At 46.2% G+C, this 22,013-nt stretch overlaps 1 protein-coding gene across 1 annotated transcript in view; it reads left to right on the top strand.

Moving 5' to 3' along the window:
- utp20 (UTP20 small subunit processome component) overlaps window positions 1-21,949 on the top strand; it is a 42,833-nt gene extending 20,884 nt beyond the window's left edge. Inside the window, exons 29-61 of the mRNA XM_080022489.1 lie at window positions 138-217; window positions 898-1,133; window positions 1,601-1,745; window positions 2,379-2,466; window positions 3,348-3,491; window positions 3,681-3,734; window positions 3,922-4,074; window positions 4,604-4,759; window positions 5,622-5,762; window positions 6,221-6,358; window positions 6,744-6,883; window positions 7,739-7,821; window positions 8,123-8,454; window positions 9,087-9,226; window positions 9,614-9,770; window positions 10,548-10,646; window positions 11,492-11,659; window positions 11,906-12,072; window positions 12,618-12,765; window positions 13,153-13,269; window positions 13,469-13,639; window positions 14,106-14,237; window positions 14,981-15,091; window positions 15,594-15,743; window positions 16,600-16,782; window positions 17,364-17,495; window positions 18,072-18,204; window positions 19,119-19,303; window positions 20,042-20,113; window positions 20,462-20,761; window positions 21,043-21,169; window positions 21,271-21,416; window positions 21,651-21,949. Of these exons, the coding sequence (XP_079878615.1) occupies window positions 138-217; window positions 898-1,133; window positions 1,601-1,745; window positions 2,379-2,466; window positions 3,348-3,491; window positions 3,681-3,734; window positions 3,922-4,074; window positions 4,604-4,759; window positions 5,622-5,762; window positions 6,221-6,358; window positions 6,744-6,883; window positions 7,739-7,821; window positions 8,123-8,454; window positions 9,087-9,226; window positions 9,614-9,770; window positions 10,548-10,646; window positions 11,492-11,659; window positions 11,906-12,072; window positions 12,618-12,765; window positions 13,153-13,269; window positions 13,469-13,639; window positions 14,106-14,237; window positions 14,981-15,091; window positions 15,594-15,743; window positions 16,600-16,782; window positions 17,364-17,495; window positions 18,072-18,204; window positions 19,119-19,303; window positions 20,042-20,113; window positions 20,462-20,761; window positions 21,043-21,169; window positions 21,271-21,416; window positions 21,651-21,806 (4,884 nt within the window). The 3' untranslated portion in view covers window positions 21,807-21,949. The remainder of the gene's footprint in view (window positions 1-137; window positions 218-897; window positions 1,134-1,600; window positions 1,746-2,378; window positions 2,467-3,347; window positions 3,492-3,680; window positions 3,735-3,921; window positions 4,075-4,603; window positions 4,760-5,621; window positions 5,763-6,220; window positions 6,359-6,743; window positions 6,884-7,738; window positions 7,822-8,122; window positions 8,455-9,086; window positions 9,227-9,613; window positions 9,771-10,547; window positions 10,647-11,491; window positions 11,660-11,905; window positions 12,073-12,617; window positions 12,766-13,152; window positions 13,270-13,468; window positions 13,640-14,105; window positions 14,238-14,980; window positions 15,092-15,593; window positions 15,744-16,599; window positions 16,783-17,363; window positions 17,496-18,071; window positions 18,205-19,118; window positions 19,304-20,041; window positions 20,114-20,461; window positions 20,762-21,042; window positions 21,170-21,270; window positions 21,417-21,650) is intronic.
- The last annotated feature ends 64 nt before the right edge of the window (window positions 21,950-22,013 follow it).

Here is a 22,013-nt window from a genome sequence, read left to right as displayed (position 1 = left end):
AAAACCCAGTGATTTGACCAATTTTTGTGTTCACCAGGTCAGTGTCGCGCGGTATCGCAGGAAAGTGTCTGTTTTGAGCCGCCGCGACATCACCTCACCGCTTTATAAAGGTTGGTTTTTTTTCTCCTTCCCTCCAGGTGTGTCGTCTGCCCACTGAGAGCACCTACTCCCCGACACCGCTCCTCAAAATCATCCACGTGTGGACCAAGAACGCCAGGTCAGTTCAGGGCCCCGCCCGCCCGGTCGGACCTCCAGGTCTGGACCGCCACAGACTGCCCTCTGCAGTTGCCCCGAAATCGGAAAACACCGATATTTTCTACCACCGCCGATGGTTTTACCCATCATGCATTCTGATTCATGCCAACTCATTCTGATTCATATTTGGTCTCTTCGCTTTGAAATATAATGTAAAATAGAAATATAATAAAATACCTTGTGTATAAAAGGTAGAAAATCATTTTTTTCTGGGCACCTTCATTGTTTTCATTGCAATTAAATTCCGATGATGTAATCAGACCCCTAACTTGCATACAGCCAATCAGATCACAGCATCATATTCGCCGTAGTCGTTATAGATTCAAGTTCAAGAGATTATTTGTCACTTACATTAAAATGATGGAAAAGGTAATAATAATCATTTAGGGGGGGGGGGGGCAGTGAAATGTTTTTAGACGTGAAAATACGAGAGCGGTTTTGGATTTCGGTCCGTCTTGAAGATTATTCGGCGCAATTATTCTGCCTTCTGCCAATCTTAACTCCCCGGCTGGGTTCCATTAACCTTCTCGGAAATTTTACTTCAACTGGTCAATGAAAACGTGCGCACAGCAGCCCGTGTCCCTCCTCCTTTCAGTTGATTTCCCTCCCTCCCTTCCTCCCTCCCTCCCCTCCCCTCCTCAGGTATCTCCCCCTCTTAGGGAAGCAGAGAGCGGACCACCCCGAGTGCGACGTCCTGCGCAACGTCTTCGCGCTGCTCTCCGCCAAGAACGCCTCCCCGGCCACCCTCGCCATGGTGCTGGACGTGGCCGAGTCCCTGGCGGTCACGGCGGACTTTGTCGCCACGGGGACGGAGGCGGAGCTCAGCGTCAACGGCTGCGTGTTTCCCCGGCCTGCGGAGGGCGCCGTGGTCTGCGCGGGTTGGTTGAGACGGATCGTGTTGGTTGTTGTTTTGTTGTTTTTTTTTTTTTTTTTTTTTTTTGTTTTTTGTTTTTTTCTTTTCCCGACACAAAACCGGCTTCTCCCGGAAAATGTGGTTCAGTTGATTTGCAACTTCACATATTAAGGATTTAATCTGGTGTTAGTCGCCTGTTCTTAGTGGGTTGACCTGGATTTAAAATGCCCTGCTCAACCCACTCGTTTTGGTGTAAAGACGGTAATAGAGCAAAGGCTAATCCCCCCTCCCCATTGAACTGGGTTATCCCTTTTTTTAAGTGTAGACGTTCAACTTGACTGTTTTCCAAGTTCCAAAGTAGAGAAGCCACCTCCGGCGCCAACGTGCGTTTTCCGCTCCGCCCACAATGTCGGAGAAGTGCGCCGGCGGGCGACGCCGTGGGCCCGGACCTGAGACCCACACAGCGACGTCTCCCCTCCGCTTCTCTTCCAGAGTCGCTGTCCCAGGGCTCCCGGCTGCTGCTGCCCCACGTCTCCACCCTGCTCAGCTTCTTCAGCGACATGGTGCGCAACGCGGAGCGGACCAAGAAGAGGAGCCTCAGGCCGCAGGTGGCCAAGGAGCTCAGCATCCTCTCCAAGTCAGTCCGCCGCCCCCTGCCTCCCTCCCGCGCGCTTTGTGGATATTTGCCTTTTTTTTTTTTACTTTTTTTAAACTTTTTTTTCATAATAGTTTGACTTTATATTTTAATTTTAATTATTACATAATAAAAAAATCACTTATTTATTTATTTATTTATTTATTTATTTAAATGGTCATTTCCAATGTTGGAGTCACCTGTCGTTGGCAGAATGAGCTCTAACGCGCTGGATATGAAATTCATACCCTGAGAGACTCAGATCCAAGACACGACTTGAATAAAACACGATGGACCCAAAACCATGAGTGAACCAGTCTGTCAGGAGAGCACCATGAGGGAGCTTGATGTACATTTTTGTCCATTATACACGAACAACGGGGCTTCCCAGTGTAAATCTTAGACACTTTTCTGACATTTCTTCACCTCTTAAAAGTGACCCAGAGGAAAACAAAGAAAAAGAAGGAATCAGTCGGAAGGAGAGAAAGTTTGGTAGAAGGGAAAGTGAGCGACGACGGAGAAAACAAAACACAACTTTTCTAACGGAACCTTTCCCTCGCCCTCTTCTCGCCCTCCTCTCTCTCCCCTTCCTCTCTCTCTCTCTCTCCTCTCTCCCTCCCTCCTGGTTTCTCTCAGGATCAGTCGTTTTGTCAACGACAAGGATCAGAGCTCGACGCTGATCAGCCTCCTGCTGCCGTACCTCCAGAGGGGCCACAACTCAGAGGTAACGCCCCCCTCCCCCATCACGTGGTTGTTTGTGGCTCTAATCATTTGGTTTTACTCTGTATTTCCTTGCGTTCTGTTTTAATAGTCACACTAGAGACAAACCGGATCACAAGTTCTCAAACTGTTCTGTTTCACAAGAAATAAACAAGGTATTAGAAATTGTTAACGTCCCGAACTCTTTGTCGCTGAGACCGCTTGCCATTCCTCAAAGAACTCCTAGGGGGCCGGGGACTCCAGTTTGGGAACCCCTCCCTGCTTTACACCAATCTAGAGCCTCCATTTTCCCTTTCCTGGAAGTTGACATGAGTGAGAAATGATCCCGCCATAAAAGCCGAGGTGGACGATCCAGGTTCAGGAGGTAGAATTCCCCATATTCCTCCCCAGAAATGTGGGAAGAAGTGCAGGAATACATTGAGAATAGCCCCTTCTGTGCTGAAGTGCTTGAATAGTCTTTTACAACAGAGATGATGCCAGGGAAATGTAAATTGATCCAGCATGGTGGGAAATAGACTTATAATAGTAGACGACAATGAGGTGAATAATAGATAAATAGATATGAGATTTACTAATATCAATAAAAAAGAAATTATTATATTTTGATTCATAAAGGTCACATTGAAAATGTATTCAATTTGATTCGTGTGAAGTCCTTGAAAATGAAAAAAATAGTGCTTGAAAGTCCTTGAATTTTATTTTTTAATGCCAGAACGAACCCAGAGTTGAGGAAGATGTAGAAGGTTATTTTCTATGGTGTGTGTGTGTGTGTGTGTGTGTGTGTGTGTGTGTGTGTGTGTGTGTGTGTGTGTGTGTGTGTGTGTGTGTGTGTGTGTGTGTGTGTGTGTGTGTGTGTGTGTGTGTGTTCGTGTTCGTGTTCCCCAGGAGACGGACATGGACATCCTGGCCACGGTGCAGAACCTGCTGAGACGGTGCTTGGATCCCTCCGCCTTCCTCACGCCGCTCAGCAAGCTCTTCTCCATCATCCGCCACAAGCTGCCCCGGCAGACGCTCACCAAGACCTTCCAGGTGAGGGAACTGGAAATGTAATGTTGTCCTTGCATTAATAGAAGCACCGTTTTGGATATTCTCAGTCTTTTGATTTTCGTATAATACGCAAAAAAACAAGTTTTACCCGCCATGACACAAACTCTGCTCTAGAGGATATTCCCGCGGTATTTGTAATAACAATAATAACGTTGATCTTGTTTATTTTAGACACTGTCAGAAATGGAGCCTTCGCTGGAATACATCACCAGTGTTGCTACAAAGGTAAGTGTGTATGTAAAAATAGGGAAAAGCAAAAAATAAACTGATCCGCACATAAATAAAAATAATATTCACAGATGATTATAATCTGGTGCAATTAGCCTTTCGCGCTGTTGAGTGGATGTTCACAGTACTCCTCGTCGTATCCGATGGCGATAACAACTCTCCCGCCGCTCCCGTCCCCGTCCAGCTGAACGCGTTCGACAGCCGCCACCTGGATGAGATCTACTTCGACGTGCGTCTGCTGGCGCTGCAGGAGGCCACGCGCCGCATCAAGGACATGCAGACGCTGGACCTGGACTACATCACTGTCATCCTGCACAACTGCTTCTACACCTACGAGGTGACGGGGACGAGACATAAAGCAGAGGGAGACCAAGAGGCTTTCATTAGAACATGTACAAAATTAATGAAATCATTTATCTGTTTGTTGATTTGTTTATTTATTTGTTTATTTGTTCATTTATAAAAAAAATTGTATTTAGCTATTTATTTATTTGTTGTTTTCGTGGTTTCTTATTGATTTATTTTGTGTTGAGTTTGCGGTTTTGTCTTTCTTTCTTTTTCTTGTATTCAGTATTTTTCAGCTCAACACTCAGAATTTTTTCAATTGGATCAGATTTCAATTTTGAAAAATAAAATCGGAATTATTTTCTTGCCAAATTTTTTATTTTTATGTAATTTTTACTTGTTTTATTTTAGTGGTGATATTTTTGGTGTGTTGAGAGTTTATTTTTTTAATTTACATTGTTTTAATTATTTACATTTTTTAAGCTGGACACCATTAAGCTGTATAATTGAATCAGATTTAAATTAATAGTTTGAATCTTTTTTTTTTTTTTCCCCCCTCTCTGCCTGCTCTTCTCTCTCAGCTTGCGGACATGTCGCTGTCGGACAACGCCACCGTGTGTCTGTCTGCGCTCATTACGCAGCTCGCCGCTGTGGGAGCGGACGAGCGCTTCTACAAGAACATCGTGGAGCATCCCCTGCTGGACGCCGTGCGGAGGGGGCTGCACAGCAAGATCGACGTAAGGACACACACACACACACGCACGCACACAGTCACACACACACACACACACACACACGTGCACACACACACACACAGTTACACACACACACGTGCACACACACACACTGCACACACGTGGAGGTTTGTTTATGGCCTTATTTTCTTTTCAGTTGAGCCGCTGAAACCTCAAATTGTGCTGTACACACAGTGCAAAGATATATAAATAAAGCATGTATGTATAACTTCTGTATGTATGTATATATGTATATATGTATGTATATATGTATGTATGTCTACTGTATGTATGTGTCGGAATTCAATTTATTAGCAGAGCACTTTCTTGCATACAAGGATTTTTTTTTTTTTGCTCTGTTGATGCTCTAACAGTGAATATAATCAAGAAAAAAAATGAAGTATAAAGAAAAATACAGATGCGGCAGTGGTTTGGAAATATAGTATGAAAGTATCTTTGTGTGTGTGTGTGTGTGTGTGTGTGTGTGTGTGTGTGTGTGTGTGTGTGTGTGTGTGTGTGTGTGTGTGTGTGTGTGTGTGTGTGTGTGTATATATATAAAATGGAGAGAATTTGCATGTTCAATTAAAAACACAACCCACTCAACCTCAAATATACAGTATGTGCATGTGAATAGATAGACAGACAGATGGGTAGATGGATGGATGGACGGACAGACAGACAGACAGACAGACAGACAGATAGAGATGGTTGTTAGGCTTATTATAGGATTTACTGTGTGACAGTGGCGTTAAATGAACGAAAGGGACAGAAGCTGTTCATGGCAAGTACAGTACGTGCGCGACAATGAGTCACCAACCCAGAATGAGCGATGGTGGTGACCTGTCGCCATCTCCTCGGCCCCCAGAGCGTCAGACACGAGTACACCACGCTGCTGGCCTGCCTGGTCAAGACCTTCCCCTCCAGGCCAGAGTTCAAGGACCTGGCGCAGCTCACCGACTACAACGACCCCGAGTCGGACTTCTTCGAGCACATGAAGCACATCCAGGTGAGACGAGACGGCGCTCGCTGGCCGCACGCGTGGAGACGCGGCGCACATCCATTGTTTTTCAGATCAGCCCCGTGTGTCTCTCACTCGCCCAGTTCCCATTCGATTCAGAGTGCTCCATCCACACGGTGACGCAGAACGTTGACGTTGCCAGAGCAAATGGGAGACAAAGGGTGAAAAATACAACTTGATACAAGTTGAAACACAAAAATTGGAGTGTTGCAGTGAAAAACGTGTTAAAGTTGTATTTAGAGAGATAAGAGACGATAACCAAAACAATATAAAAAAACAAAAAACCTCTCCAGAGAGATCATCTCTCTCTGTTTTACTTCTAAACCTCTCCCTTCTCCCCCTCCCACCTCAACAACTTAGTGCTACAGCCCCTCATGACGTTATCTACAAATTGACTAATACAAACCCGTGTGTGTGCGTGCGCCCGTCTTCTCAATCCGGTGCAGATCCACCGTCGGGGGCGTGCCCTGCGGCGTCTGGCCAAGCAGCTGACGGAGGGGGCGGTGGTGATGTCGTCCCGCTCTCTGCAGAACTACATCATGCCCTACACCATGACGGCGCTGTTCGACGACAAGATGCTCAAGGTGCCGCGTCCGCTGTGGAGCGGTGTTTTCTCGAAGGGCGGTCAACCGAAGGGGTTTATCTGCATATGTGTAGAATGTGTAAACGCGGTCTTCAGCGTCAGATGGAACAAACTGTGATTTGTCAGAAATGTTGGGTTTACCTGCTCGAGCGAAACCTTCGGTGCTCGATGCAGAAATGTCTGCAGAAAGATGTCGAGAGATTGCTCTTCGGGCAGATTTGCTCAGTTGGCTTTAGAAATGAGGCAGATTTCTTTATTTTATTTTATTGGGTTGCCTTTTAAACAGTGGGTCCCTGGGGGGGGGGGGGGTTTGGACAACACTGTAGTTTTGGTTTGTATTGTGTGTGTAGGCCTTTGTTAAAGTGTGTGCGTGTGCGTGTACGCAGCATGAGAACATGACCTCTGCGGGGATGGAGATGGTGGCTGCAGTGTGCCGCAAACTCACCTGGTCCAAGTACCTGCACCACCTGCGTCGCTTCATCCACATCCTGCAGACGGGGCAGACGGAGCAGAAGCTGGCCGTCAGGTGGGCAGCCTGTGTGTGTGTGGGCTTCACGATTTCTTTTCACCAATCTTTTACATGATATCAATCACGCTGCCGTCTATATGCTCATTATTTCAACCAATCCAGCTGTGGAATCACATTGAACCGATGAGCTAAGGTAAGACTGGACTTTCTTCATCCAGTCTGAAGAGAAATGTGGGTCTGACGGCAGCGAACATGAGAAAATGAAATGACTGAAATGACATTTAAAAACAGATCTATCTACTGTCCACCCTAAGGTAACATGGAGTGGAACTTGTAGGCGGTGTCACTATCCTGACATCTTTGAAATCATGAAATCAGTTTGACAGTTGTCAAACGAGTAATTGAGAATAACTATTACATTTTCTCACTTTTGTAAAAGTAAAAAATTAAATTCTATGTAATTATGTATTATTTATGTCCGCCTCAGAATGACTTTATTTCGCCAGGTGCATTGACGTCCAATGACTAGGAATTTGTTGTGGTGATTATTGGTACATGTCTATAGACGATTAGCATTACACAACGAGCAATATTTGTAAAAAACAAATTTGAATAAAAAGAAAAAAAAATACCCAAATAGCCAGAAAACAACATTCACATTCCAGTGATTGCGACGTCTCCAATGCTGGTTTAAAATTCCCCTTTAAATTTGGATGGAAACGTGATCGTGGAATCTTGACGGAAGATATCGTGACCTTTTCGGGCAGATGGTGATATTTTGGTAACAGTTGTGACTACACCACGTTGTAGGCGGTGCGGTGGGGTTTCCTCCTCCTCCTCATCATCATCATCATCTCTGCTTCATTTTTCCCTTCCTCCGTCTCTCTGTGGGCGCTGCTTCCCTTCTCGCAGTCTGCTGGTCACCGTCCTGGAGGCGTTCCACTTCGACCACGACACCCTCACCAGGGAAATGGAGGCGGCCAAGGCCAGGGACGGTGAGCGGACCACGCCCCCTCTCCCTCACCCTCACTCCACGTATACCGTGCTCAAGATTTTAGTTTACAACAGTGACAGAGGAAAGAAAATGTAGAAGAGTGTGTGTGTGTGTGTGTGTGTGTGTGTGTGTGTGTGTGTGTGTGTGTGTGTGTGTGTGTGTGTGTGTGTGTGTGTGTGTGTGTGTGTGTGTGTGTGTGTGTGTGTGTGTGTGTGTGTGTGTGGAAACGACAGAGACAGGAAGGTATTTTTCCCACTGGAGAACGTGTCTCTGTTTTCTGAATTCAAACCGTCTCTCTCCAGCGGAGCCTGCGGGGCCCGATGATGATGATGATGATGAGGAAGAAGCAGGGGCCAGCGACTCGGACGACGACGCCATGGAGGTGGACGGCGAGACCGGCACAGGTGACGTCACCATGGAAACCCAGACTCCCGGGGGAGGGGGTGAGAAGAACGGTGCCGTCGCTACCGAAACGGGCGCCGCCAAATCCAAAGCCCAGGCCAAGGTTCCGGCGGCGGCGGTGCCGAGCAGCCTGCCGCAGAGCAAGGTGGAGCTGGAGGCGCTGATCAAAACCATCCACAGCTCGGTCCAGACCAGCGTCCTGCCCCGGCTGCACCGGTGCCTCACCGCCAAGGTACCACACACACACACACACACACACAGCTGTTATTACCAGGGCTTGGCCAGGATCTTTTGATTGACTGCTCAGTTAAGTATTTCAATTCATTTTTGACTTTTTTGAATTTATTCAATTTTATTAAAGTGCACGTTGCATAACTTCCAGAGAAAGTATCAATATTACAATTTTCAAATTGCTTCAGAAATTGAAACAATGGAATTTAATTATTATTATTATTATTATTATTATTATTTTTAACCCAGCATTAGTTATTACTGTTAACCAGCTGTTGCTTTTGAGCTCTGTTCATATTTTATTGACTTACTAACTACGTACTTCCGTACTAACTGTATTATCATATTATCAAATTCTATCCAATTTTTATCCACACAATCGCACGTGCAAGTGGGAGTGCAGTGGCGCTAAACAGAAGACGTGTTTATATACAATAACTCATGAAATAAAGCTCCCGGTGAACCAGTTATCTGAACCTAAGACGAGGAACGAACCTCACGACGACAAAAACAAAGAAGTGGCCCAAAACCACAGCAGAAAAATGAACCCGAAACTGGACAAGTCAGCTCCTCTTCTCGATACCGGATCTGTTTTTTGGAGATCAGCGTGTAATGTGCGCCTGCGTCCACTAGGTGAAGAGCGACGAGGAGCACAAGTCTGTGAAGTCCAAGGAGCTGCAGGAGGAGGAGGTGGCGAGGATCCCTCTGGCCTTCGCCATGGTCAAGCTGATGCAGACGCTGCCGCCGCACGTCATGGAGGCCAACCTGCCCGGGTGGGTTTTTAAAAATGTGCTGCTGTTCTGTCTTTTCGTCTGTTTTTTTTGTTTGTTTGTTTGTTTGTTTTTTTACTTTATTTTTATTTCTATGCTTTTATTCTTCTTTGCTTTTATACGATCGCTTCCATCTCTTAGGTAAAGCACTTTGAATTGATGAAACGTTCTGTACAATCTATCCCGATTTATCCTGTGCAAACGATAATATCCTACTTTGTACATTATTACTATTTCTGTTTTGAATTTCTTATGGTACTTTTTGGGCTATTTGTATATATATTTGAAAAGTGTAATTTCACTTTTTATTACATTTTATTGTAGTTTTTATCCTCCATTGTTTGCGGACCGTTGAGCTTTGGGTTCTGGTGTCTCCTGTGCGTCTCCCAGGATCCTGATCAAGGTGTCTCTGCTGCTGCGGAACCGCTTCCAGGAGGTGCGCGACGTGGTGCGCGGCACCCTGGTCAAGATCATCCAGACGCTGGGCTCCCGCTACCTCTTCTACCTGCTCAAGGAGCTGCAGGGTGTGCTCGCCAAGGGCTACCAGGTGCGCACGCGCGCACACACACGCACGCACGTTGTTGTACTGGTATCAAAGTGAGGTCCGAGTAAATAAACCTGCTCGGTGAGGACCCACGTTTCCGGTGCACTCCTAAACCAAAGAAATAGTTCATTGGGAGAGCGGTCCTCACAGGTGCAGTAAAACAAACACACACGGATTGAATGAACGAAGTGTGCATCCAAATATAGAATAACACACAAACGCTAATTGGTAAAATATAATGCAAAACTTTGCTTGGGTGATTGACAGAAACCACTGCGTGTCCATGTGTGGACATTTGTTTACAAATCTCATATTAAGGAAATGTGTTTTTAATTTAAAAAAAAAAATATATATATATATATGTTTTTTTTTTGAGGTATTGTAGCCTGGTAGAACAGTCAGTCAAAACATTGTCCCCAGGGGGAAGTTAGTTGGCAGAGAAGACATCTCACAACAGCTGTACAGCTCAGATAGAAACAGTCAAATACACATCAAACGGCCAAGACAATATGAGGTGAGTAGGAGTGGCTGAAGTCATGTGGATAACTTAATCACATGGATTCGGGCACAAAATGATTTTTGATGACTCTAACGGGGGAAAATAGATTGTGAAATGAGACACTTTATGATTCAGATTCAGGCGTTAAAGTACCAAAAACAACAAAGTCAACAAAGAGATGGGAAGTAAGATTAAATAAAAATAACCTTTTTTATTATGATTATTATTAATATATATTTAAAAAATTAAATTGGAAAACCATGATTTTGTTTCTCCGCCAGGTCCATGTGTTGACGTACACAGTGTACCAGCTGTTGTCTGCGCTCAGTCCCACGCTGAAGACCGGAGACCTGGACCACTGCATGAACCTGCTGGTGGACGTGAGGAAGCACACATCACACGATGCACATTAAATATGATCGTCATTTGGGTTTTTACTCATAATTATCACATAACCGGAAAAAGAAAAAAGGGAAATTACAATGGATTTAACAAGTTACGTCAAACATGGTATCAGACGTGTTAATGCAAACATGTTGTCAAAAATAAATAAATACAAATACAATTAATAAAAAAATAAAAAACCTTATCAGACCCACGCTTGCATTCAGGTAAATAAAGAAAATAATTCAGAACTGATATTTGACAGATTTGGGTAAATATCTTCTCATTATCAGTATTTGAGACCACAACACGGTGTATTACAATATAAAAATATGAACATGTCTTCATGTTCTCATAATATGAAAGCATTGGAAAATGCTGTTTTCTTTTTTTTGTGTTTTTTTTCAAGATTAAATCAAAAAGTTCAAAAGGTTTCAGGATAGTAGAGACATAATAATAATAACAATAATAATAATAATAATATGCAATAAAAAGACAGGAAATCACGATAAAACGTAAGTTACAGAGAAAGAAAATCCTCATTGATGACATTGAATCATCATCCAGCCTTATTTAGTTTAGGAATGGAAAAAAAAAAAAGGGATAAAGTTTCGATAGCTGTCAAAATGCGACGATGAACTAACAATAAATAAGGCACATTTATCCATATTTATCAGTTTCCTTGTAACGCGGCACTCGTCAATATTAAACATCACGTCATGTGGTAGTTTCACCACCTTTGAACGATGTTTATCTTATCTGTACCTGGGTCGTATGGTTTTCCTTTCCCCCAATAAATCCAAATGTTTTGAAAGTATCATTTCCCTCCCCCTCCGCTCAGATCTTCAACAACGAGCTGTTTGGCGAGCTGTCGGAGGAGAAGGAGGTGAAGGCCATCGTGTCCAAGCTGATGGAGGCGCGGCACAGCAAGAGCCTGGTGTCGTACGAGCTGCTGGCGCAGTACTGCGGCAAGGAGCGCGTCGCGCACCTCATCCTGCCGCTGAAGGAGGTGCCCGCGTCCGCGTTACTTGTTGGGAAGGGCGCCTTTCATCCGCCCTTTTCCGGGCTTTTTGCGCGTCTCTTGGTGGATCTCTTGGCTACTGTTTATTATGGGATGGTTCAACGCGATGAACCTCGGCTGGGTCATTTAACGCCGCCTCGCAAGCCTCCTCTGTTTGACGTCGCCCGCTGTCAAAATGGCAGCTTTCCCCGAGCGGCACCATAACAGTCTCCTCCGATCCCTCCCCAAATCCAGATCCTGGAGAACTCGTCCAACCTGAAGGTGTGCCGGCAGGTGGAGGCGGTGCTGCGGCGGGTGGTGCTGGGTCTGCTGGCCAACCAGGGCATCGACCACCGGGAGGTGCTGCTGCTGAGCCACGGGCTGGTGAGCCAGAGCCTGCCGCTGCTCACCCAGAGAGACCGGTAAAACACACACACATGCACACACTCACGCACTTGCGCTGGTACCAGTCCTCAAATCACAGTAAAACACACGCACGCACGCACGCACGCACGCACTCACGCACACTCTCTCTCTCTCTCTCACACACACACATTCACTCACTCACGCTCTTGTACTGGTGCCGGTCCTCATTAGTACAGTAAGACAAACACACTGCTCCAGCGCCGTTAACTCCCCTATTTCAGGACGGTGAGATACTCAACTTGGTTCTAGTTGGTGGATGACATCATCGGTCCGTTATTTCCTCGTTGTCGTGACTGTTTTTCTGGGCAGAAGCTTTCACGCTTGAGTCACAAGATCATTTCAACTCAGTGTTTTGCCGTTGACCAGTGAGACGCCGCGTCGTGAGCACACAGTGACTCCCCTCGTGTGTGTGTGTGTGTGTGTGTGTGTGTGTGTGTGTGTGTGTGTGTGTGTGTGTGTGTGTGTGTGTGTGTGTGTGTGTGTGTGTGTGTGTGTGTGTGTGTGTGTGTGTGTGTGTGTGTGTGTGTCTCTCCGCGCGCAGGGACAAGGCGTCGGCCAAGCCCCCCCCGGACCCCCGGTTGCCGCCCCAGAGCTGCCTGATCCTCCCCCCCACCCCAAAAAGAGGGCTGCGCAAAGCGGCCGTGAGCAGCCGCACCAACATGCACGTCCTGGTGGACGCCGGCCTGCGGGTAACGTTGACTGCACCTCCTGCTTCACATTTGGGCTCATGCAGTAGAACTTGGTCGTTCCTCACGGAGTGATGTCTCTGGAGTCACTGCTCTTGAATTTTCTAATACTCCAATAATAATTCTCACTGGTGGACTGACCCTGAACCTGGTGGACCGACCCTGGTGGACTGACCCTGGTGGACCGACCCTGGTGGACCGACCCTGATCCTGGTGGATTGACCCTGAACCTGAACCCAGTGGACTGACCCTGGTAGACCGGCCCTGATCCTGGTGGACTGGCCCTGGTGGACTAACCCTGGTGGACTAACCCTGGTAGACTGACCTTGACCCTGGTAGACTGACCTTGACCCCTGGTCTAACAGAACCCGGGCTGTGCTTCCTCTGCAGCTGCTCTACCTGAGCCTCCGCTCGGGGAAGGTGTCGTCCACGGAGGCGGTGGTGCTGGAGATGCTGGACCCCTTCGTCTCACTGCTGCTGGACTGCCTGGACTCCATGCACGTCAAGGTGTGTGTTTGTGTGTGTGTGTGTGTCTCCCCCATATCTCTCCATCTTCCTCCCTTCCCTTTACCCCCATCTGTCAACCCCCCTCCCCTCCACTTTTCCTGACCTGTCTCTCTCTCTCTCTCTCTCCGTATTTATTTGACTATCTCCACCCGCTTTGTCCCACTTCCTGTGTTTTTGTCCGCCTCCGCCCCTCCTCCAGGTGATAACCGAGTCCCTGCAGAGCCTCACCTGGCTGCTGAAGCTGCCGCTGCCGGCCGTGCAGCAGGGCTGGGCGTCGCTCACCAAGCAGCTCTTTGTCCTGCTCAAGGATTACTCCAAGGCCGGCGCCGCCCGCGGGGAGAACTACCAGCTGGTCCAGAACTCCTTCAAGGTACCGGGGGCAGGGGGGAGAGAGGGGGGAGAGAGGGGGGGAGAGGGAGAGAGAAAGGAGGGGGGGGGGTTGTGACGACAACCTGCAGCTAAAGAGGAGACGTGTCAATCATGTCGTATATTTACAGATATAACCCAGAATATAAACAGAAAAATGTAAGAAATGTCACCTGTCTGTCTCACTCTGTCTCACTGTCTCTCTCTCTCTCTCTCTTGTCTCTCCCTCTCTCTCTCTCTCTCTGTCTCTCCCTCTGTCTCCCTCTCTCTCTCTCTCTCTGTCTCTCTCTCTGTCTCACTGTCTCTCTCTCTCTCTTGTCTCTCTCTCTCCCTCTCTCTCTCTCCCCCTCTGTCTCTCCCTCTGTCTCCCTCTCTCTCTCTCTCTCTGTCTCTCTCTCTCTCTCTCTCTGTCTCTCTCTCTGTCTCCCTCTCTCTCCCTCTCTGTCTCCCTCCGTCTCTCTCTGTCTCAGTGCATCACCGTCCTGGTGAAGAACGTGGAGGAGAGCAGGATCTCGGAGCCGCAGCTGCAGGTGCTGCTGGGCTACGCTGAGGAGGACATCTACGACCAGACCCGGCAGGCCACGGCCTTCAGCCTGCTCAAGGTGCCTCCCCGTCGGCCGTCTTCATCCGCGCCTTCCGGCGGCGAGGGGACCCGCCAAATTACTCCCGAGTTCGGGCTTCAGTTGGGCCCCAGACGCACAGCGTTAGGCCCCCGCGTCCCCTTTGAGCGCCGGCCTCGGCGGTGAACGTTTTTTCCCCCGTTCTGCGTTTGGTTTTTTTTTGTTTTTTTTGCGGAGCGTAGACGCCTGTAGAGGCACCGTCGGGTCAATCTAGAGCGTCACCGCCTCCGACCCAGGATTTCAACGCCGCGTCGTGTTTCTGCTCTGGTGTCCGTGGTTTATTTACGTGTAGCAGGAATTTATTCCGGTGAGGTTTGGTGTGTCCAGTTAAAAAAATAAAATTAAATAAACAAAATAAAGATGAACAGTCTGGAAAAAGAGAGCAAAAAGTATATATAAAAATAATAATAATGAGATAGAATAAAAAGTGAAGTAAAAATAGATATAATAAATAAATGCGTAAATTAAATATACAAAATAAATGTAATAATATAAAAATAATAAATAAATACACAAAAAGCCAAAACAATGGAAAAAATAGAAAAGTCTAGAACATGTGATAGTTTGTGCACTTGCACAGGATAATGTTCTGTTCTAGGTCTAGAGGGAATAAATGATAAATATCAATTATGACTTTGCACGACCTGGCTTTTAGTTGTTGCGGTGTTGAAATCCTTATTTGTATCCAGTCATAAGAACACTCCAAATAAATGCCTTCCCTCCAGGCCATCCTGTCCAGGAAGCTGGTCGTTCCCGAGATGGAGCAACTGATGAGGAAAGTTGCTGCGCTGGCCGTCAGCAACGGCAACTCCACGGTCCGACTGCACTGTCGGCAGGTACGCGCACGTGCAACCACGCGCACGCATGCACACACACACACACACACACACACACACACACACACACACACACACACCCTGCAGTGTCCTGCCAGGGCGTCGCTCTACGTTCTGTGGTTTGGGAGTGTTCTACTGTAGGTGTGCTGTTTATTGCTATGGTTTTTGGTTTATTGAATACTACTCGTTTTGTTTATTGTTAGGATTTGTTTTTAGTGTTAATTTTTTTTTTATTTGAGGTTTGTTTTTTATGGCTTATTGTTAGTTCTATTTTTGTTATTTATTGTTAGTTTTTAGGTTTATTTTATTTATCATTAGTCGTATCAAACGTTTTTTTTATTGTTCATAGTTTATTTCAGACGTATTTTCCTAGTTTATTGTTCAGTTCAGGTTTTTTGTACATTGCCATTATATACATATATTATTGTAGTTGATTTGATAGTTTTTTGTGTTTCTTCTTAGGTTGATATTTGTTGTATATTTCTCGTTCTCTGCCTCTCAGATCTACATGAAGTACCTGCTGGACTACCCCCTGGGGAAGAAGCTCAAAGGCCACATGCAGTTCGTGGTGGATCAGCTGAGCTACGAGCACGACACGGGCAGGGAGTCGGGGCTGGAGATGCTGGCCTCCATCTTCCAGACCTTCCCGCAGGTTGGAGAACACCACCTTGACTCTGCGACAGTGGGAAGCCTCACGCTTCACCTCGCTGGTTTAAAGACAGTCTGAACGACTGTTTACTTGTTTATTTACTTATTTACTGTGGTCTGAAAACAAAGACCTGACCGCCCAGAAGAACTACATTTACAGCAGATGAATTAGAGCACTCCGTTGTAAAAGAGTAAACAGCCTGATGAACTGTGTTATGGAGTTTAAAATCCCCCAGCACCGAGGAATATAAGAACAGCATTAAAAGTAATTAAATTAACAAACTGAGTGTGTAATAGGAATTTGTCAGGGCGCTTATTGGTGCTTATCTATGGATAAGCACCAATAATATATGCTTATCTTGGTGTAAAAAACAAACAAAAACAACAGTATTCATATAAATAATACAATTTTAAAAAGTAAAAAATACAATTATGCAAATATACACCAGCGAATAGTACAATTTAACATATATGTAATCGTAATTCCTGATTCTACCCCTCAGTAGTATATTAATAACAATAGTAATAATTGTAATAAAAATAGTAATATTAGTAATAATAATAGTATAATAATAATAATAATAATAGTAATAATTATAGTAATAATTATTATTATTATAATAGTAACAATAATATTAATAATGTAATAATAATAATAAAAACTTTGATTTATAAGCACCTTTGAAGAAACCCACAGGGCATTTTACAAGATAAATAGATATTTAAATGATTTAAAAAAATGAAGTAAATGCAGGTTACGGTTTGTTCTTATCGAAAGAAGTTCAAGTTCAGAATAACGGTGATGGACAGAACACGGGGGCATCTCCACAACAAAAACGAACCGCCTCGTTCCTCCCCAGAAACTGCTGATCCAGTACAGCGGCCTGTTCTTCGCTCCCCTGGCGCTGGACATGGTGAACGACGACTCGCCGCGCTGCAAGAAGATGGCCGCCCTGGCCATCAAGGCCCTGCTGGAGAAGCTGGACGCCAACCACCAGAACACGCTGTACGGCCTCGTCAGAACCTGGATGGCCTCCAAGAAGGTGCACCGTGGCGGGCTTTTAATATCTTAGACGTAAAGCGGGGTTTTCACCGGGTCCTCCAGGTGCTTGAGGCGCTTGAATCCCGTCCTCATTTTGTCGTGCCAGAATGAACCCCGTTAAAATGTTGTTTCTCATGTGTCAGAACCATCGCGATCGCAAACGATAGATTTACGGTTCTGTTGATTACTCTCTACTGTGTTTCTACATGAAGTACTTTATTGTGATTTGGGTTCTTTTTTTTTCTCCGTTTGTTTTCGTTTTATCATTTCTTTAACTTCATCCCGAAACAAATACAGGATTATAACAGTTGTTCTCCACCTTTTATCTTTTTGCCCGTGATCCAGTTTTTAGGTCACGAAATTTCCGTGACAGAAAATTCCATAGTGTGAAAAAAGTTTATCTTTTTATTAATCATTATTATTTTGCCGCCAGAACCCAAATCCTTATAATATAATAATAATTATTATTATTATTATATTTGCTGTCACAGTTGGTCTAGTTTCAACATCTCCTCCGACCCTTGTTAGCAGTGGCTTGTTGTGGACACGGGTCGGCCTTTGACCTCTGACCTTTCCTCTCAGGCCAGTCTGCGGCGTCTGGGCGCTCAGGCGTGCGGGCTGTTCGCGGAGGCCGAGGGGGAGAAGTTCAGCCGCCGCCTCAACGAGCTGCTGCCCATCGTGGAGAAGGAGATTCACCCCGACAACTACGAGGACGTGAGTCTTGCCGCTCCCTCTCGGTCGTTTGAACCGGGGTTCAGTCGCCGCCGAGAGTCGCAGCAGGGGCCCTGGAAGCGGCGGCGAGACAGTGTCACTGGATACACGTCAAGCGCTGGGTGCCTCCAGGTGCTTTGAATTTGGTCCGCCTGGATTTCCGTCCAAATTTAAGTACTTGAAAATGAACCCCTTTTGGACTGAAGTGGTTTGGGAACGTTGTTTAAAAAAAATTAAAAAAATAAAAATCCAGAATGTTTTTAACAAAATAGATGATTCATTGAAATGTAAATTGAATCCAGCACGGTTGGAAATAGACATGATAGTAGTGGACAATGACATTAATAATACATTTATAGATATATTAATATAAAATAACAGACGATGAGATTACGATTATATTATCTTTTCATGAATAGGGACGACATTGAAAATGGATTATATTCGTTTGAAAAAAAAAAAAAAAAAGGTACTTGAAAGTACTTGAATTTCATTTTGTAATGCCGGGATTGAACCCTGCGGAGCGTAGCATGTGGGAGGCGGAGGCGCCGCAGGCTAACGCTCTGTGCTGCGCCGCAGATGGAGGCGGAGCAGGAGGAGAAGGGAGCGGATCGGCTGCTGTTCACGCACCTGACGCTCGTCACCAAGCTCATCCAGCACTGCGGCCTGCTGGAGCTGAGCGAGCCCCGGGGCACGCTGAGCAGCATCTGGAGTGAGACACACACACACACACACCAATACACCAATATTGGAGTCGTGCAGACGTCTTCATTTCAAACCACTTCATGACCTGTAACCCTCATGAGCCTCCACTGGCGGGTCCCGGGTCCCGGGTCCCGGGTCCGTCTCCAGTGGACGTGGTGTTTTTCGTGTGTTGATAAAAAGCGCGGGGGAAGAACATTGAGGATTCCTTTTGGAAGAAGCGGGCGTGTACGCGGACGGCGTGCTTTCACGTTGAAAAGCCGTTTCTGGCTGTCAGGGCCTCGTACGGTTGGTCGTCGTCGTCGTTCGCTCCGATCTCATGGGATCGTTGCGCCATAGGCTCCGTCTTGACACATCGGAGTGAACCGTGTCAGTTGCCAAATTATTATTTTTTCATCAAATATATTGGAACGCTTCAAATGTTGAATTGTTTTATAAAATCAAATCTCTTCACACAAAAATATTATAGATGGACGGATGGATACTTTATTCACCCGTGGAGCGAAATGGGTCACAGGAGCTCACCTAAAAATATGTAATAATAAGACAATAGCATTAAGAAATGGAAATGTGCAATAAACCCAATGATAAACAATAACCATAAACCTAAACCGAAAAGATAAGCAAAAGGATTGTACATGAACCGTAACACTAAAATAGAAATGGATGAATTTGTCACGTACAATAAAGACAAAATAAACCAAAAAAATAAACAATTATTAGTAGAAACGGGGTAATGTACACTAGCCCTAACAATGAATATAAAATATAAACCTATAAATTGACCAAAAAATTAATAGACCTAAATTTTAAACCATGAACAAGAATTAAATTGGCTTTGTTCAGTAAACAACTGTCTCTCTGTTATGATTATGTTGTTATTATTATTATTATTGTTTATTACTGACGGTGCGCCCCCTGCAGGTCACATTGAGGCCCACCTCCGCTACCCTCACTGCTGGGTGTGGCTCACCGCCTCCCAGCTCTTCGGTCACCTGTTCGCAGCCCATCAGCCCGCGCAGCTGGTCGACGCGTGGAGGGAAAACGCCGCCGCCGCGCCCCCCAAATCTGTGGCCATGGAGTTCATCACCGCCAACCTGGACAGGAAGGTAACACACACACACACACACACACTCTCTCTCTGAGGGCAGAGTTCTTAAACTTGTGTCAGTCATTACTGGTCACCATGTTTCCTCAGGTCTTGTGCCACAGCTGATATGTACGATGTCATGACGACACTGCACATCTCCGTTCCTTTATGACGAAACGAGAACGTTTATGATTTCAAATGAACTCTCAATGTTCTCTGTTTGGTATAATTAAAGATGAACGTAACTTCTCCTGTCAACGGTTTCATTTGCAAAATTGCATTTCGTTCGAGTGTCTGGGGGGAAAAGGTGAAATAAACAATGAGCCTCACATTTAACTGTGCGCTATAATAACATATGCAAAATAAACCTGAAAAATGAACTGATACGCAATAAAAAAAAAAATACATATAGCAGGATGATTTTAACCAGGACACTTTAAGGAGTATATTTAAAAACATTAGATATACTGGGCGTATCAAATCCACCAACAAACTATTTGCAATTTGATGTTGTTTGTTCGCGCCGCTCTTGGTCTGTAAAGGCCTTTTCAAAGTTTGAGTCCTCGATCCATAAAGTTTCTCTTTTTATTTGCAGAAAAGTGAACTTACACCCAGAAATGGACCTGAAGCGTCCTCAGAACGTCCCAATCCCTCTGTTGAGAAACGCGTCGTTGAGCTTTCTCATCCCGACTGCTGTGAATGTGTTCACTACGTATAGATTGTGTGATGTCATATCGCTGCTCCTCCTCCTCCGCAGATGAGGGAGTTGGTCCTGTCCTTCTGTCATCAGCTTCTGTCCAAGTTCCTGGACGACGCTTCAGGCGAGCAGGTGCAGGAAACGTTCCACCGCCCCGATGCCATCGCTTTATTTTGTTATGTATCACTTATCGAGGACACGTCGTACAGTTGGAATGCAGTGTCATGAGCTTGACCTCAAATTAAACGATGACGTAAAGAGGAAGAAACGAAATTGAACAGATGAGGTGTGCTGTTTGTGTCTGAAATGTTAGGACTTTAGGAAGAAAAACAAGAATTTAGGTCTGTCAGCGTTGGTTGAAATATATATTAAAAAAATATTTTTTTTTTGGTACGTGTTCATATCGCAGCTCGCTCCGGACGACCAAATGTGATGTCACACAAAACTTTATCGACAGCCTGTGTGTCTGTGCCACCGCAGGTCGTCAAGAACCTGCTGTTTGTCGCCAAGGTGACCTACCTCATTTCCCCCGAGTCCGACACTGTCACTCCCCCCCGAGAGGAGGAGGAGGAGGCGGCGGCGGAAGGAGAGAATGGAGACGGAGAAGAAGGGGAGGATGGAGAAGAAGAGGTTGAAGAGGACGAGAAACCGGAAGAGGAAGAGGACGAGGAGGAGGAGGAGGACAAAGACGAGCGGCCTCCCTCGCTTCTCTGGATCATTAAGAAACTGTCGCTGATGGCCAAAAGAGAGGCGGCCAACACCCCCAAAATACCGCTCAAGGTACGGACTCGTTCACGCAGAAACACAAAGTACCAGATTATGGGGTTGGGCCGACACAGACGAGGCCCAATCTCAGACTCGCCTTCGTCTAAAATCCAGAAGGAAGATTAGAGCTGATCTGGGTCTAAGTGAAGGGTTAGATGAAGTCTTTGGAATAGTGGGCGCGGCCTCCAGCTGAGTCTGGATGTTCTTGAATTCCGGATGAATTCAAGTGCGGTTGTCTTAGTTCCCCTCTCGAGTTTTGAACTTTGCTCGTGCCGATGCGTCCCTTCTTCCTGCAGAGGAGGAGTGTGTTCAAGTTCCTGGGGGCCATCTCCATGGACCTGGGGAAGGAGCGGTTGGGGCCGTACCTGAGAACCCTCATCCAGCCGCTGTACAGGGAGCTGGACAGCACCTACGCCGAACAAGGTGAGCGCTCCTCACTCTGTGGCGGGGGACGGTCAGGGTCCCGGTTAAAAAAATAAATACAATTTAAAAAGTGACAATGTGACCTCTGACCCCGCGTCCAGACCCCACGCTCAAGAACCTGGCCCAGGAGCTGATCGAGCTGCTGAAGAAGCAGGCGGGGCTGGAGACGTTCTCGCTGGCCTTCTCCTCCGTCCAGAAGGAGTTCTCCCTGAGACGCGTGGCACGCAAGCGCCACAGGGCGCTACAGGTGAGAGTTTAACTGAAGGAGCAGGTCCTTGAATTGCGTCAGTGATGTTTCCCTCCCCAACACCTTGAGTGGGAGAGGACGCCATTTAATGTTGGCGCCGCTGTACGTAGGCCTCGTGAGGGCAGCTGGGAAGCGGAGGTTTTTTTTTTTTTTGACGAACGGGAGCCGTGTTCCCCGACACAAGGTACAGTAACGTTCTCTCTCTCGTCGTCTTTGTTCCTCCTCCTCCTCCAGGCCGTGTCCAATCCCGACATCGCCGCCAGGAAGAAGCTCAAGAAGCACAAGAACAAGATGGAGGCCAGGAAGAGGAAGATCGAGTTCAAGCGGCCGGACTACAAGGCCAAGAAGCAGCGCAGCCACGCCCTCAAAGACCTGGCGGTGCTGCGCTGAGGACGCTCGTGCGGTCGGAGGAAAGGCGGATGTTCCGTCCCCTGCGGCTGCACTCCGCCTGGGAATAAAAGACGGGTCGTATGGACTGAGAGGGAACACTGTGACAGCTAAATGTACAATCCTTGTTTTGATTAAATTGTAAACAACAACATGGGCGTCAGGTCACTTTGAATAATGCCAGACCACAGAACGGTACAATCACTCATC

Source organism: Zeus faber, assembly GCF_960531495.2.
Source record: "Zeus faber genome assembly, chromosome: 21".
Lineage (NCBI taxonomy): Eukaryota > Metazoa > Chordata > Actinopteri > Zeiformes > Zeidae > Zeus > Zeus faber.
Note: the sequence above shows the minus strand (reverse complement) of the source record. Positions and strands in the feature narration are given on the sequence as shown.